The sequence below is a fragment of the Dendropsophus ebraccatus genome, chromosome 12, assembly GCF_027789765.1.
Source record: "Dendropsophus ebraccatus isolate aDenEbr1 chromosome 12, aDenEbr1.pat, whole genome shotgun sequence".
In the NCBI taxonomy this organism is placed as follows: Eukaryota; Metazoa; Chordata; class Amphibia; order Anura; family Hylidae; genus Dendropsophus; species Dendropsophus ebraccatus.
The window spans coordinates 78,200,660-78,215,156 of NC_091465.1; the positions used below are offsets into that span (position 1 = coordinate 78,200,660).

A 14,497-nucleotide genomic window follows, 5' to 3' on the forward strand; every position below is an offset into this window, starting at 1 on the left:
CAGGTCCTGCACAAACATTCAGGCCTTGCTTTTTCTCATCTAGGGTCATCATTGCTTCCATAGTGCAACAAAAACGTTAATGGCCTGTGATACCGTCATGTTTATAGGGGTACAGTGAGCCCTAAACTTAACCCAGTCCACTATCCCTGCCTACTTGGACGATCTGCCCTAGATGGCAGCCCCCAACTGGGCGACGTTCCCTACTCTCACTAAGTGTGGGATAAGTCAGGGAAGAAACCAAAGTCATCAGTCTAAGTCAGAATCCTGTAAACCACAGAGTAACAAAGGAAAAATTAAAAAAAAAACAAAAAAAAAAAAACTGTAGTTAAGAGAGGACACTAGAGGATCAAACCTAAAAAACTGATAGGATCCCAAAGCTGGGCAGGAACCAACACAGTACAAAGTCATAAACCAGACTCAAGAATCACTGCACACAAGCCAGAGGAGCAGATGGCAGTCTACTACAGGTGAGGAGCACATGACACCTGCTAACAGCTGACCCCCATTTAAATCTCACACCTCTGTCTGCTGTGATCAAGGGGACTGCTTGTGATTGGTCCAGTGCCTCTGCTCTCCTGATAGGCTGACCAATCCCAGTGCAGCTGGTGATTAGCTGTAGACACGCCCCCTGGCCCTGTACTGCCTGACCAGCTGCCATTATAGCCACCCTGCTCCTCCATCACTGCAGCAGGAGTGCAGGCAGGTAAGTGCATCACAGCAACACTACAAATATATTGTACAACTGGTGATCTGGTGCATCGTGTGCATGAGATACACAACGTTTCTGCTGCCTCTTGCAACCTTTACCAAGGAAAGGTGGACATATATTATACATAGCAAACACATATGTGGGTGTTGGGGGTCAATAGGCTGGGTGTTTATTGTGCCAAGCACAGTGAATATTACCCATATAGATTTTGCCTCTGTTCAGACTTTTCAGGTTTTTGTAAAAGGAATAATCCAAAATTAGAAAAAGGACAGCTACTTTCTTGCAAAAACAGCGCCACACCTGTCCTCAGGCTGTGTGTGGTATTACAGTTCATTTCCATTCAGGTCAATAGAACTGAGCTGCAAAGCCCACACCCAGCTGGGGATAGGAGAGGCGCTGTTTCTGGAGAAAAGTGGGCGTGTTTTTCTAAGAGCTTGGATAACCTCATATACCTCAACCACATCGTACTTACTTATACTGCCTCTTGTGGTAAGCTTTGTTCTAACTCAGCATATGAGCTATAAACTTGCCATAGTGTTGCAACTACACTGCAGTCATGCATGCCGTATTTGGGGGACATTTAGCAAGACTAGTCTTAATGTGCACCCCCCCCCCCCCATTAATAAATCCCCCTATGTGTTGTAAACCTGGCAGCATCAGCCATCTTAGGCTGTGTTCACACACGTTGGAGTTTACTGCAATGAAATGATGCACTACCGCAAAGTAACTGCAATGTGTGAACACGGCCTAAGGTTGGGTTCACACTGTGGACATGGACAGAGGTGGCAGCAAAGAGCACTGTCAGACTGAAAAGAATATACCACTTCCTGCAGAACACACAGCAGCTGATAAGTACTGGAAGACTCAAGATTTTTAAACAGACGTAAATTACAATATATATATATATATATAATATGACTTGCTGAAGCCAGTTGATTTGAAAGAAAGAGTATTCCTTTAAGACTGCCCTGGGAGCAATACCTGCCCAGATCGGCCTGATTCGGCAGATAATTGCTCTGTGTAATAGTTTTTTTTGTTTTATGGTCAGAACCTATATTGGCTATTTTTTGGGCTCCACAATTTGATCAGTATTACCAGGTAGGTCAGGTTGTTTGTTAGGATCCATTCATCCAGATTTGTTGCTGTGTTTGTCATTTAGTTATATTGATATCTGCAGCAGATCCTGTAGGTGTGAATAGACCCTAATAAAGAATGTTGCTAAACCATGTATATAAAGCTCAACCAAAAAACACATGCATTTATTAAAAATGTTTTAATTTTTTTTTTTTTTTTTTGCACAGGGGCCCTCAGCAGTCTATGTCCGCCCCTAACCTGCCTATTGCAATTATTCGCCAATTTTGCATATATTATACAGCATGACATAAAAAAAAAAAAGATTTCCTTGTATCTTCCCCAGATAATATGACTGGATTTTCCAGTGGAGATGAGGGAGGGAGGAACTGGTGACCAACGTGAATTACATCAAGGCTCTTTCTAACAGGTTCCCGAAACTGGATCAAACTGTGGGTGACTTGTTTGGCTACAAAGTGGCAGAAATAATTTGTAAAAATATACAGGGCCCTGGTACACCGAGAAGCCTCCGAAGGGAAATGCCTACAAGAAAGTTGTGGTTCATCGACATCTTTTCTCAAGCAGACATGATAGGGATGACTGCATCTTACCAGCTTGTGCCCACAGTGCCCTAAAATACCATGAACTGGTCCTACCCAAAACAATGACCCTGTGGATCGGCCCTTATGACGTTTCCTGCCGGTGAGTATCGTCTCTTTCTGTAATACTCAGGGTTGGGTTGGTGATTAATGATTTCCAGCACTGATACCTGTATCTTACTGATGTATCTATGGACAGGTTGGGGGAACAGAGTCAACCATACACAGTGGCCAGCTTATACCCAATGTTCTCGAATCTTCTAGACCCACTGTAGAAGGGCACAATCATCATCCTTATTGTCCATTTGTTTCACATCAGAAGATGATCTGTCATTTGTGCTGCACAAATGCTGTGAGAGACTGCAAAGTGGAGCCCGTACCTCTTATAGGCTCACCGCCAATCGCGGCTGAGCACAGTTATGACGCGGCAGAGGTGGGACGGAGGGGGCGGTTCGGCCGACCTCCCGAAGACTACGTCATTGACTCAAGATGGCGGACTGGGGTCGACACGAGATGCGGTGAGTATAATGCACCAACACTTCCGGGTCTAGCGTGGGTGGGGGGACACGGGGAAGGGGGCCATTCACATACATAACACTCATTACAAAGTTGTATAACTTTGTAATGTGTGTTATTTTGTGAATAATTGTTTAGCGCCGCACTACCCCTTTAAGGTCCTATTACACGGGCCGTCTTTGGCCGTTGGACGTGCATTGCTACGTGTAATACTAATGCCAAGAGGAAGCGTGCACGTCAGCACGCGAAACAGGCTGACGCCCGTTCGCTCACTCATTCATCCGCGTCCTGTGAGATGATGAAATAAACTTCTGGGTAATTATGGACTGGTGAGTGCCTCATCTTTCTACTTACTTGTGAAGTGTACTGTATCGGATCTGCTGGGACTGGATGATTGAACACCACCGGGAGTGGAGTCGGCTGGCTGCAGTTCACACCACATGCCTCATCTGCGATGGCAGTGCCAGGTTGCCTTGTGTTTGGAAACAATTATACTCACCTAATCCTGGCATGGAGCCGGCCTTCCTCTCTTCTGGCTTCTTCTGCTCCTCTCCAGCCTGTCAACCGCTGAAGGGATCCCCCAGCAGGCGCGATGACGTCATCACTAAGCCTGCTGCTGGAGGATCCCTCTGCAGAAGAGAGGCTGATGTGGCAGGTGAGATGCTGGGTGCTGTTGGGCACCCCTTAGCATGTCCCATGTGGTGGGAAGGAAGTTTCTGCCACGCCGAGGCGGGGGCCAGATAAATGGCCTCAGGAGACAGCATGTGGCCCGCGGGCCATAGTTTGGGGACCTCTGGTCTATACTGTAATCTTTCTCTAATGATGGCTTCACACTGCCTTAAAATCTCAAAAACTCCAACAAAACCGTCATGGTGTGCGTTGTTGTTTGTTTTTTTTTGTTTTTGTTTTTTTAAATGCCAGTGGCCGTATGTTAGCTGGAAGTAAATGGAAGTTTATAAACTGCCTTACACATGTGGTGATTTTTTTGGGGGTGGCGTTTTCCTCTCCTCTCTAGTGTTTTTGAGACTTTGTGGCAGTTTTGTCAAAACACATCATGCTAAGGTTGTGGCTTTTTTTTTCCCCAAATGGTGGCAGTTTTTCTCTTATAGACTTCAATGAGAATGTTCTGGTTGCCTGGTTTTTTGTTTTTTCATGGTATTTTTGTCATCTTTTGTGGTCCAGCAGCTAAGTCATGTGATGGCAGACTTAAAGTTCACGTCACACTTAAACCCCAAAAAAGATCATTCACACACAGTCAAAAATGCCAGAAAAAACACAAATGCAAGAGAAAAACACCATGCACCGCATTTGTGCTTTTTCTGGCGTTTTTTTTTTTTTTGGGCCCGAATCTATTATATACCTACATCTCATCAGTCTCTCTTTTCTATCTATCTATGATCTACTACCTATCTGTTTTGTTCCCTTTTTTCCTCATATGATTAAATAGGCATTCTGTAGCTTAAAGAGGCGTGGTTCTTTGTCTCTGGAGTGCGGATTGTGGTTCAGGGGGAGCTCCTGGTCCATGTAGTTCACTCCAGCCTTAGAGCTAATGAGGCTCTGGAATACACCTGGTGAAGCTCTATTAACACCTTCTCCAGTCACTGGGAGTCTAACACCGAGCATTTGGGTTTGGCCAATTTTGAGCGATCACAATGAGGCCTTAAAGGGGATGTACCACCAGGTACACTTAAGCTGAACCCACGGATCTTACGCTTCTTAGGGAGCCACGTCATACAGGGGAGGGAACTCCCTCCCACTGGGGGCGGGCCGGCCGGCCTACCTCCAGTGCTTGAGCACCGGCCGGTTCCGGTGCATAGAACAGCACCGTGCACGGGAAAAACTGACAGCGGCTCCAGCCTCCCCGTGGCGGCGCCGTTCGATCCGTGGGTTCAGCTTAAGGAGGATGTACCTGGTGGTACATCGTCTTTAACTTGTCATAACTACCATTGGGACTCTGCAATGGCTTCGCCGAGCACTTACGGTATGTGAAAAAGGGCGAATTCTGTAATGCTTATGGATGCTGTGGCCGGACTTTGATGTTTGATGTTAAAATGTTTCAGTATGTGATTTGAATGACACGAGCACAAAAGCCGTGCCCGTGTCATCCACACTCTGATCCATATAGATGCTGAATCACAATAAATATATTATTTTTTTTATTTTTTTTTTACAATAAAAGCTTGAATGTATCAATCAAACTATATACTACTGAGTGAGGCTCAGCACTTCCCAGGCCTGTGGGAGCTGTAGCCAAGGGGACCTGGTGAGACAATGATCTGCCATTGATGATGTTGAGCGTTGGGCTCTAAAGCCCCATTTACACGGGGCAATGGAGAGAAGCAAGCGAGCGCTAACAGCACTCGCTCGTTCCCCGCTTGCTGCTGGGGCTATTACATCCGTCGGCAGCAAGCAGGTATGAGCCAGGGGGGCAGCCGGGTGATTGCTAGATTGGACAGCCCATAGAAGATAGCAGCGGTCTGCTGCCACTGCTCCTATTCCATAGAGCGACAGCAGCAGGTCATTGCTATCTTGGGGTGCGTGCACACTATGGAATTCCCGCGTATGACCCGCGGCGGACTCTGTCACTCGTACCCGCATCCGGCGGCGTGCATCTCTGCCTGTGCCATAGACACTATTCTATGCATGGGTGAAATTCAGAATCCGCCTGTGCATAGAATAGTGTCTATGGCATGGGCGGAGATGCAGGTACGAGTGGTGGAATCCGCTGCGGGTCACACGCGGGAATTCCATAGTGTGCACGCACCCTTAGTTGTTTGTCTTTCAACATGTTGAAAGACAACGATCGGCCGACATTGTTCATGTCAGCTGATCGTTGTCTTCTATTACACCAGATGGTTGATGATAATTGTTTAGTGTAATAGGGCCTTAAAGTTCACACTGTGGAATCGGGGCGGATCACCCACCGCGGATTCTGCTGCTTGCCCGCGTGCATCTCCACCCATTCCAAAGACTTCATTGTATGGTCGAGCGAACTCTGCCATCCGCCCAAAGATTTGACATGATTAGGGGTATGGCATACTACGGGGGCGTATGTAACCTTTCCCGAACCCCAAAACCACTCCCCCCCTTTACCTAGAATCAAAGACACAACACCTGCTTAAAGTTGGATATTAACGGCCACAGCAGCCTTTTATTGAAATTAAATAACAGTAAATATATATAACAATCCCATATATATGACAACCATCCCCAAACATAACCAGCATATCACCCCAGTATACCTAAAACAGGGAGGTCATGGATGGCCCATCAGCAGTGTAAAATTAGATCCCCCCCCGTCGCACCGCGCCGACTCGGGGCTGGCAAATCTGCCCACACTGCTTCCACCGATTCTTAAGGAATCACCGAGCACACCACTTAAGCGGTAACCCACCATCCAGGTCCCCGACCTCCTTAAGATATAAAGGAGAGGGGGTTACCACCTTTTAACTAAAACTTCCAACACCTCCTCACACCGTGCCATCCACGACCACCCCTCCGCCAGCTGCCGCGACAAGTAGCATAACAAACAGCCAACCCCCACCGGCCAAAAAACAAGGGCGGGCGGGCGGGCGCTTCCAGGTCCGGACACAGGGGCAAGTGGGTAAGCCCCTCCCCCTTTCCCCTTATATCTGACCCCCCAAATCACGCCTACCCACTCCCAAAACTCTCCCCCGATTGGCCTACCCCCGTATCCCTGGTTACCTACTCCCTGTCCCGTGCTCCCCGCGTGTACCTTTCCTCATATGTGAACTATTAACCCCCTTGCTGCCCACCCCTTCATGTACGGGCTGCTGCTATGCTATGCCCGCTTTCGCCCTCCCTTGTCAATTCTTTCGGCAGACGGCAGAATCCGCCGACCATAGGACAGAGTCTATGGCTTGAGCAAAGATGTAAGCAGCGGGTTATCTGCCCGGATCCCTCAGTGTGAACCCACCCTAAACGGACATCAAGGGAAGCTGTGTATTGTGCAGATAGTGGCTAGATGGCCCAGGATTTATTTTGTTTATGTGCACGGTGTTGTCTATGTGTTTTGGCCTTTAATGAAAAAACAAAGCAGTTTGAAACGTACAGCACCGTGGGGTGTGCCAACCATCTCATACCTGGGAGATGGTGATCCCAGGAGTGAGTAACCCCCAGATTGTCACACATACACAAGAAAAAACAATCTGTTATCCTCTTTCTCTCCTATGTATTATCTATCTATCATCTATCCATTCGTCCATTTAGATAATGCCTATGTATATCGCATCTCTTTATCGTCTTCTTTCTTACATCTATCCTATCTATACGGATAATGTGTATCAATATTACATACATTTTAATTATTTAATTATTAATTTATATAACATTTTTAATTCATTAAAGTATATTAATTGCTGATTTCTAGAATGAATAAGCGCACGCTCTGCCGCGTCATCCCCCCCCCTCTCCCTGCTGAAGTAGCAGAAGACAAAATTCTAAGGGGAACCTAATGAACGTCTGGTAGACTCAACTGACAGAAGTTTCGTAGACTTCATTATAATTCCGTACACTGCTACAATAGCAGTGAGAGCGGAGATGAAGGGGCAGAGCGTTCACTGCTGAGAGCGTCTGCCCCTTCGTTCTAGTGATCGGTGGGGGTCTCAGCATCCGGATGCTGACTTAAAGCTTAAAGTAGTAATGCTTTACTATATGATATAACTGGATTGTCCATGATCTGTAGTTATATTCAGGATATTCCTGTGGTTGTGTATGAGCACAGGCCTCTATAGTGACCCTACCAGTGACAGTAGGGGGCACATTATCCGCTATATCTGTGTGCACCACCCATGTATACAGTATATCTATATAACAATAAATGCTGCTGTATACTGTCACTTTACACAACAATTGTTCACACTTTCTATATGATTGCTCCTGGGGCGGTATGGGCCCTGCCATCTGCATATGAAATGCCATGTGTGTCCTGGCTCCTGGTATCCTGCCCGACAGGTGTGAACTCTCCACAGAGTCTATTATGTCTCCTAGTTCTATGGGGTCACTAAACTAATAACAGAAGCCTTGCTGCCCGGACCCCAATACCTGGCCATCTGCTGGAGAGGGCGAGGGGGATTTATATAACTTCTTTGTTTCTTTTAATTAACGATTATAGAGTAATGGTACTTTTACACAAAGCGATAATTCGCACGATTAACGATTTTGAATGAACAATATTTTTTTTTATATGATCAGCGTTTAGACGGAACGATACATCGTACGGAAAATTCACTATGCGATTGTTTTGCGATCGTTTAAACCTATCTCACACATAGGTGAATTCGCTGAAAGACTGTTTACACTGAACAATCTGCGAATTTTTTGCGAACGACCAATGATGATTTGAACATGTTGAAAGATCAAAATGAACGTTTTTTTGCTCATCGTTTGATCGTTCGCTGCGTTTACATGTACGATTATTGTTCGAATTCGACAGTTATCGTGCAAAAATCAGTCGTTCTGTGTAAAAGGACCATTAGGTCACACTCACACATCTGTGATATAAGGTCCATAAGCTACCTGTATATCATGGACTGAACGCTTATGGAATATCCGGCATTCTAATTTATTAGGATGCCGGGAGCTCCGTAATAGCTGAAGTTCTTAGACGTGTCAGTTTAGCAGCAAATGTCAATACAGCAACACAAAACGCTAACTGTTTTAGAGCTCCTGGCATCTAAATAAATTATGATGCCGGAAATTCCGTAAGCGTTCAGTTCGTGATATACAGTCAGTTTACGGACCATATATTACAGAAATGTAAACGCAGCCTAAGGCTTTATTCACACATGAGTAGTGATCCGTACCACAATTTCACATCCACACTAGGACCTGTCCTATTTTTGCGGATCACAGCCGCATATGGACTTATGAATGGGGCCATTGAAATGTATTGGTCTTATGTTCTTTCCAAAACTACAGATCCGCAACTGTGGACAGAACTACAGACATGTGAAAGAGGCCTTACATTATAACACATATCATATATCTACCTATCTATTCTGGATATGGAGTTCTACCATCTATCTCCTATATATCTCTATCTATAGTTTGTATCTATCAACCTATCCTAATAATTAATGGAGTCAACTAAATTATAGTAATGGATAACTGGGTGTCTCTTATTACAGAGAAATATGTATTCTTATCGCCATACGTATTATTTGTCAGGGTTTATTGACCTGATTCATATAGGTTGCTGGCTTATTACAGAGTTAAGCCCCTATTACACAGGCCGACTCAGAGAAGCAAGAAAGCCCCAACCGGTCAGATCAGCGCCCGGTTGCTCCTCGTTCCCCGCTCACTGACAGCGCTATTACACGAGCCGACTGTGAGTGTTAAGTATAAGGGGTGAGCAGGGGGGCTCCACGGACGATCTTTAGAGCGTCCAGGGAGCCCATAGTACATAGCGGTGGTCTGCTGCTGCTGCTCCTATTGCACAGTGTGACAGCAGCAGATCGTGCATGTTGGCTGATCGTTGCCGCCTATTACACAAAGCGATTATCGGCCATAATTGGCCAAATAGGGCCATTGTTTCATGTAATAGGGCCTTAAGAACACAGTGATTTACAAAGGGAGTCTGATGAATCTTAGATATGGTTCGTTTACACAGGCAGATTTATCTGACGGATTCTGGAAGCCAAAGCCAGGAATGGATTTGAAAAGAGGAGAAATCTCAGTCTTTATGACCTGTTCCCTGTTTATAGTCTGTTCCTGGCTTTGGCTTAAAAAATCTGTCAGATAAATCTGCCCGTGTAAACGCACCATTAATGGGATACATATCACTGAGGTGTTCAGGGAGCAGGTGGGATCTATGTAGGACTATGTAGGGGACATATCCACTACAGTGACTTGTTAGCTTCCCTTTTAGTTAATAGGAATCTACATTTTTTTTTCACCTTTAACCCTTTTCTGGAGATCTAATAGAGAGTAGATAGTATTATCACTGTAGAAAGTTGCTGTATACATGGAATATATATGTAAGAGAGAGAATAGATGGATAGATGATTGTGTTGCAGCCATTTTAAGATATGAGACAGACAGACATGGAGGTAAGTAAGTAGTTTAGTCAAAAGACATCTATATCTAATTATGTGATACTAGACAGGTGATACTGTTTTAGAGGGAACACGAGAATACCATGGAGGGAAACCCTGATGTTTTGGTTGCAGTTAATCTCTATTGAATAGACTTGTGTTATGTAAATCAGATTAACACTATTGGATATATACAATGGTGAAGGAGCTAATCACAGGACCGCCGGACCCTCCACAGATATATATACCAGGGTCATGTCTGTGCCCATACACTGTCCTGGTACAGACCCTGCACCTTCACATCTTCCAGAGCTTCATCTCATCCATCACCTGTAAGGTAAGTGTCCAGTCACCTCGCTGTAGGCTGCAATAGAAAGTTATTTTTATTTTTAGTATTTATGCTGGGTTTACACGTAGCGATAAATTGGCCCGATCGTACGATGAACGATTTTGAAGTAACGATTTTTTTTTTTTTAGACGGAACGATATATCGTACGGAAAAATTGTTTTGCGATCGCTTAAGCCTATGACGATTTAAGAACGTTGTAAGATCAAAATGAACGATTTCTCGCTCGCCGTTTGATCGTTCGCTGCGTTTAAACGTACGATTATCGTTCAAATCTGATCGTTATTGTGCAAATTCGCACAATAATCTTTCCGTGTAAACGCAGCATCAGTAGATACAATCTAATTATGTGTCTGATAATGTACTTTATATTATAAAATGTTCTTGTATACAGCCCTGATAATTGATCTGAGAGGTACAGTATATAGTGCTATATGAGTATATAGCTATAGTGATTCCCATTACATACTCCTTTTCACATTTTATCCCTCCCCCCCCCCCCCCCCCCCGCCCCTTTTTGCCGTTGGTTTATAATGCATTGACAATCCTAAAGCTTCACTCCTGGCATTTACTACTATATATGATATGCTGGTCTGGGGTCCTTCTTTTTCCTTACAATGCCTTTAGGTTGGGTGTACACATAAGGGGAGATTTATTAAACATGGTGTAAAGGGAAACTGGCTCAGTTGCCCCTAGCAACCAATCAGATTCCACCTTTCATTCCTCACAGACTTTTTTGAAAATGAAAGGTGGAATCTGATTGGTTGCTAGGGGCAACTGAGCCAATTCTACTCTACACCAGTTTGATAAATCTCCCCCATAATACTTTGGTCAGTATTTTAGCCAAAATTTGGTAATTATTTTTAACCAAAATAAGGAGTCGGTAGAAAACAAGAGTGCAAATCTTTCCAGTATAGTTTTTCTCTGGTTCCACTGGTTTTGGTTAAAAGTACTAACAAATACTGACCGAAATTCAATGGGTGAGTACAGCCCTAGGCTATGTTCCCACATAGTATGTTGCTCCAAACCAAAACCAGGAGTGGGATAAAACACAGACTTGCTTTGTTCACACACTGTTGAAATTTAGTGACATTATGGGCCAATAATGGCCGTTGTTCTGAAATAACAGTAATTATTTGCCATTAAATGGCGGTCATCCACTCAATTTCAACAGTGTGTAAACATAGCCTTTCTGTGTTTTCAATCCACTCCTGGTTTTGGTTGCAAATACTGAGTGGGAACATAGCCTAAAAGTGGTACTACCACCATAGACATCCCTTCTACCTGCTCACACATAGTATTCATTATTTATAGCAAAAACTTGGAATAGAACCAACACAGAGGGAAACTATCAGGATTTGCTCTTTTGTCTTGGGCCCATTCCCGGTTTTAGATAAAACTACCCTCCAAGATACCACATATGTACCCTCTCTCATACTGTAGGTAGATGTCCACAACACTGATGGGCAATATTGGGCACAGCTACAAGGAATGACATTTGTTTGTTTCTTCCCCAGATAGAATGGCCGGATTCCCTTATTTGCCAGTGGAGATGAGGGAGGAACTGGTGGCCGGAGTAAATTACATCAAGACGCTCGCCAACAGATTCCAGAAACTGGATCCGTCCGTGGTTGATTTGTTTGGCTACAAACTGGTTGAGATACTTAGCAAAAAATATACAGGTCACTGGTACCCCGAAAAGCCAATGAAAGGCAATGCCTACAGGTAACTTATCAAGTCTTTTTATGGGATTATATCTGGGCTTCTGGTCCATCTGCTTCTCCCAAATCCTATACTTGTCTACTAACGTTAGTAAATCAAAACTCCCAAATTAAGACTATTACCATCTGCAGAAACTTCCATATTGTTCCATTGGTATCTCCAGAAAGTCTTTATCTTGTATGTTCGATAAGCGTCATTTTTATTGGTCCATTGACAATTCCTAAACTTTCGCAATTGTACCATCACTAGAAATATTCCATTAGCATCTTTTCTCTATTGGACCTAATGTCTCATTGTTGCCTTTCAGGTGTATTATGGTGGACAGAGAAAACAGGGATGATAGTATTTTGCAGGCCTGTGCCCTCAGTGGCCTGAAATACAATGACCTGTCTCTACCCAAAACAATGAGCCTATGGATCGACCCTTATGAGGTGTCCTGCCGGTGAGTATGGTCTCTGTGTGTAATACTCAGGGTTGGGTTGGTGTTTGATGATTTCCAGGACTAATAACTGTATCTTACTGACAGGTTGAGTGATGAGAATCATCCGTACACAGTGGCCAGCTTCGACCCAAGAACCGTACGCGTTCCAGAGCCTTCAGGACTATCTGTAGAACGGCAACAACCCTCCTCCAACCGGTCCACACCTACACCGGATGAAGACTCCTCCACATGGAGCTCATCTGTCCCGTCATCTCCAAGCCTCAATGGCGATGACAGTGACAGCGGGATAGATGCCGGCAGTGAGGGAATTACTACCCCTCCCATTGAGGAGCAAATCTGGGGTAACGCAGCAGTAAATAAGGTAAGAAATCCTTTACATTCTGATGGTGGAGACCACATTATAGTCATCTATGTCATTGGTCACTGCAGGTGTAATTCCAGCCTATACGGACAATGCTAAGGAGCCACTACAGCTATGCCAAGTGCCCCACAGCTGTATTCACATAGGGCAGATTCATTGTATTCATTTCAGTGACTGAAAAAAAACCCATTTACATGTATTTCTGTAACTCCTAACTACAGGACAATTATTTTATTGATAATTTTATGACTTTTTACTAACCCTCATTTCTCTTCTCTTTTCAGACATCTACAGCTGTGTTCAGAACCCCATCCCCTCTCTGGATCCCGCCATGGAGAGCCTCCCAGTTCTACCAGAGTTTAATTTCTAACCCGCACCAGGATATTTGGATGTAGAAATCACCTTGGGATGTTGATGCGGGGGATTGCTAGAGGATATATAATATATTTTAAAGTACACAGATGTTAGTGTCTTTTTTTGTAATCTTCATATTGTAATAAAGATCTTGGAATAAATTTGCTGTTGTGTGATTTATTCATGTATATGAGGGGACCGATGGACCTGATCTATCATTCCGATTTTCTCTGCTGAGTCATGTTCAGTAATACCTCAGAATGGCTGATACACCCAAAATAACGTGTGTGTGATATAGATAAATATCAATATCTATTCCTTTGTCTGTCTATAATGGGTCTTTAAGCAGACTCTTCCAAGGTCCTGAATCTACATGTGGAAAATACATAATAGACATATATGTGACTTACCATTATCCCTCTTATGCATAAATAATCACTTATGTGCACGGATAAAACTGCTGGTCTGCAGAATGAAGACATTAACTGAAAACCATCATCTCGGGTAAAATTCCTTATTTCTGATTCATAAAAACACATGGGCTACAGATTCAAGAAAACATGTATATGCCTATAGGTATCCGATCCTTAAAACCTTTGTTCACAGCAGTATACAGGGGTCTTCTGCAGTCAGTGTCCAACCCTGGGTAACCTACTATGATACCATAAAGGTGTTTGCGTCATGTAACTGCTCTGATATCACATATGGGTAGAGTTCGGCAAATCTACAGTAAAGATCCTTTTACATGGTCTGATATGGAGCCGTGCAGAGATATAAACGAGCCCCGCAGTGGCATAGCTACCATAGAGGCAGGATAGGCAGCTGCTATGGGGCCCCTGGGGGAGGGGGGCCCGGGGATTCACAGAGAAGATGAGTCTTCTGTGTACTTCTGCGTAACCCCTACGGCTGTGTGTAAGGGTACTATTACATGGAACGATAATCGGCCGAATCAGCCCTATCCTGCTGATTATCGTTCCGTGTAATAAACACAATGATAAGACGATGACCGTTGTCATAGGCTGATCGTTGATATAGGTGCAGAACTTTAATTATCGGCCACCGACTGTGCACCGCTACGTGTAATAGCAACGCACGGCTGGCGGGTAACTTTTTGCAAAAGAATACACTACGTAGCCATGGTTCAGGGCTCCTCCTGCTCCTCTTCTCCCTGGGTCCCGCACTCTGCAGCTTCACAGCGGCCTGTCTCAGCTGACAGCCGCTCAGCCAAACACAGGCCGGGACCGCCGCGATCAGTGATTGCCTGAGTGGCCTGTCAGCTAAGACAGACCGCTCTGAAGCTGCAGCGCGCAGGACCCGGGGAG

At 44.5% G+C, this 14,497-nt stretch overlaps 1 protein-coding gene across 1 annotated transcript; it reads left to right on the forward strand.

Annotated features, from left to right (window-relative positions):
* The first annotated feature begins 2,318 nt into the window (after positions 1-2,318).
* Positions 2,319-13,216, forward strand: LOC138768797 (maternal B9.10 protein-like). Its single transcript, XM_069946752.1, has 5 exons — positions 2,319-2,482; positions 11,814-12,021; positions 12,326-12,460; positions 12,545-12,821; positions 13,106-13,216. Exons 1-5 carry the CDS (start codon positions 2,467-2,469, stop codon positions 13,214-13,216), a joined length of 747 nt encoding a protein of 248 aa, XP_069802853.1. The 5' UTR covers positions 2,319-2,466.
* Positions 13,217-14,497: the final 1,281 nt, after the last annotated feature.

Bases quoted from the DNA above. Each gene is read 5' to 3' on its own strand.
- LOC138768797 (XM_069946752.1), top strand. The intron at 12,461-12,544 runs GTGAGTATGGTC...TCTTACTGACAG, and splicing joins CCTTATGAGGTGTCCTGCCG to GTTGAGTGATGAGAATCATC. The intron at 12,822-13,105 runs GTAAGAAATCCT...TTCTCTTTTCAG, and splicing joins GTAACGCAGCAGTAAATAAG to ACATCTACAGCTGTGTTCAG.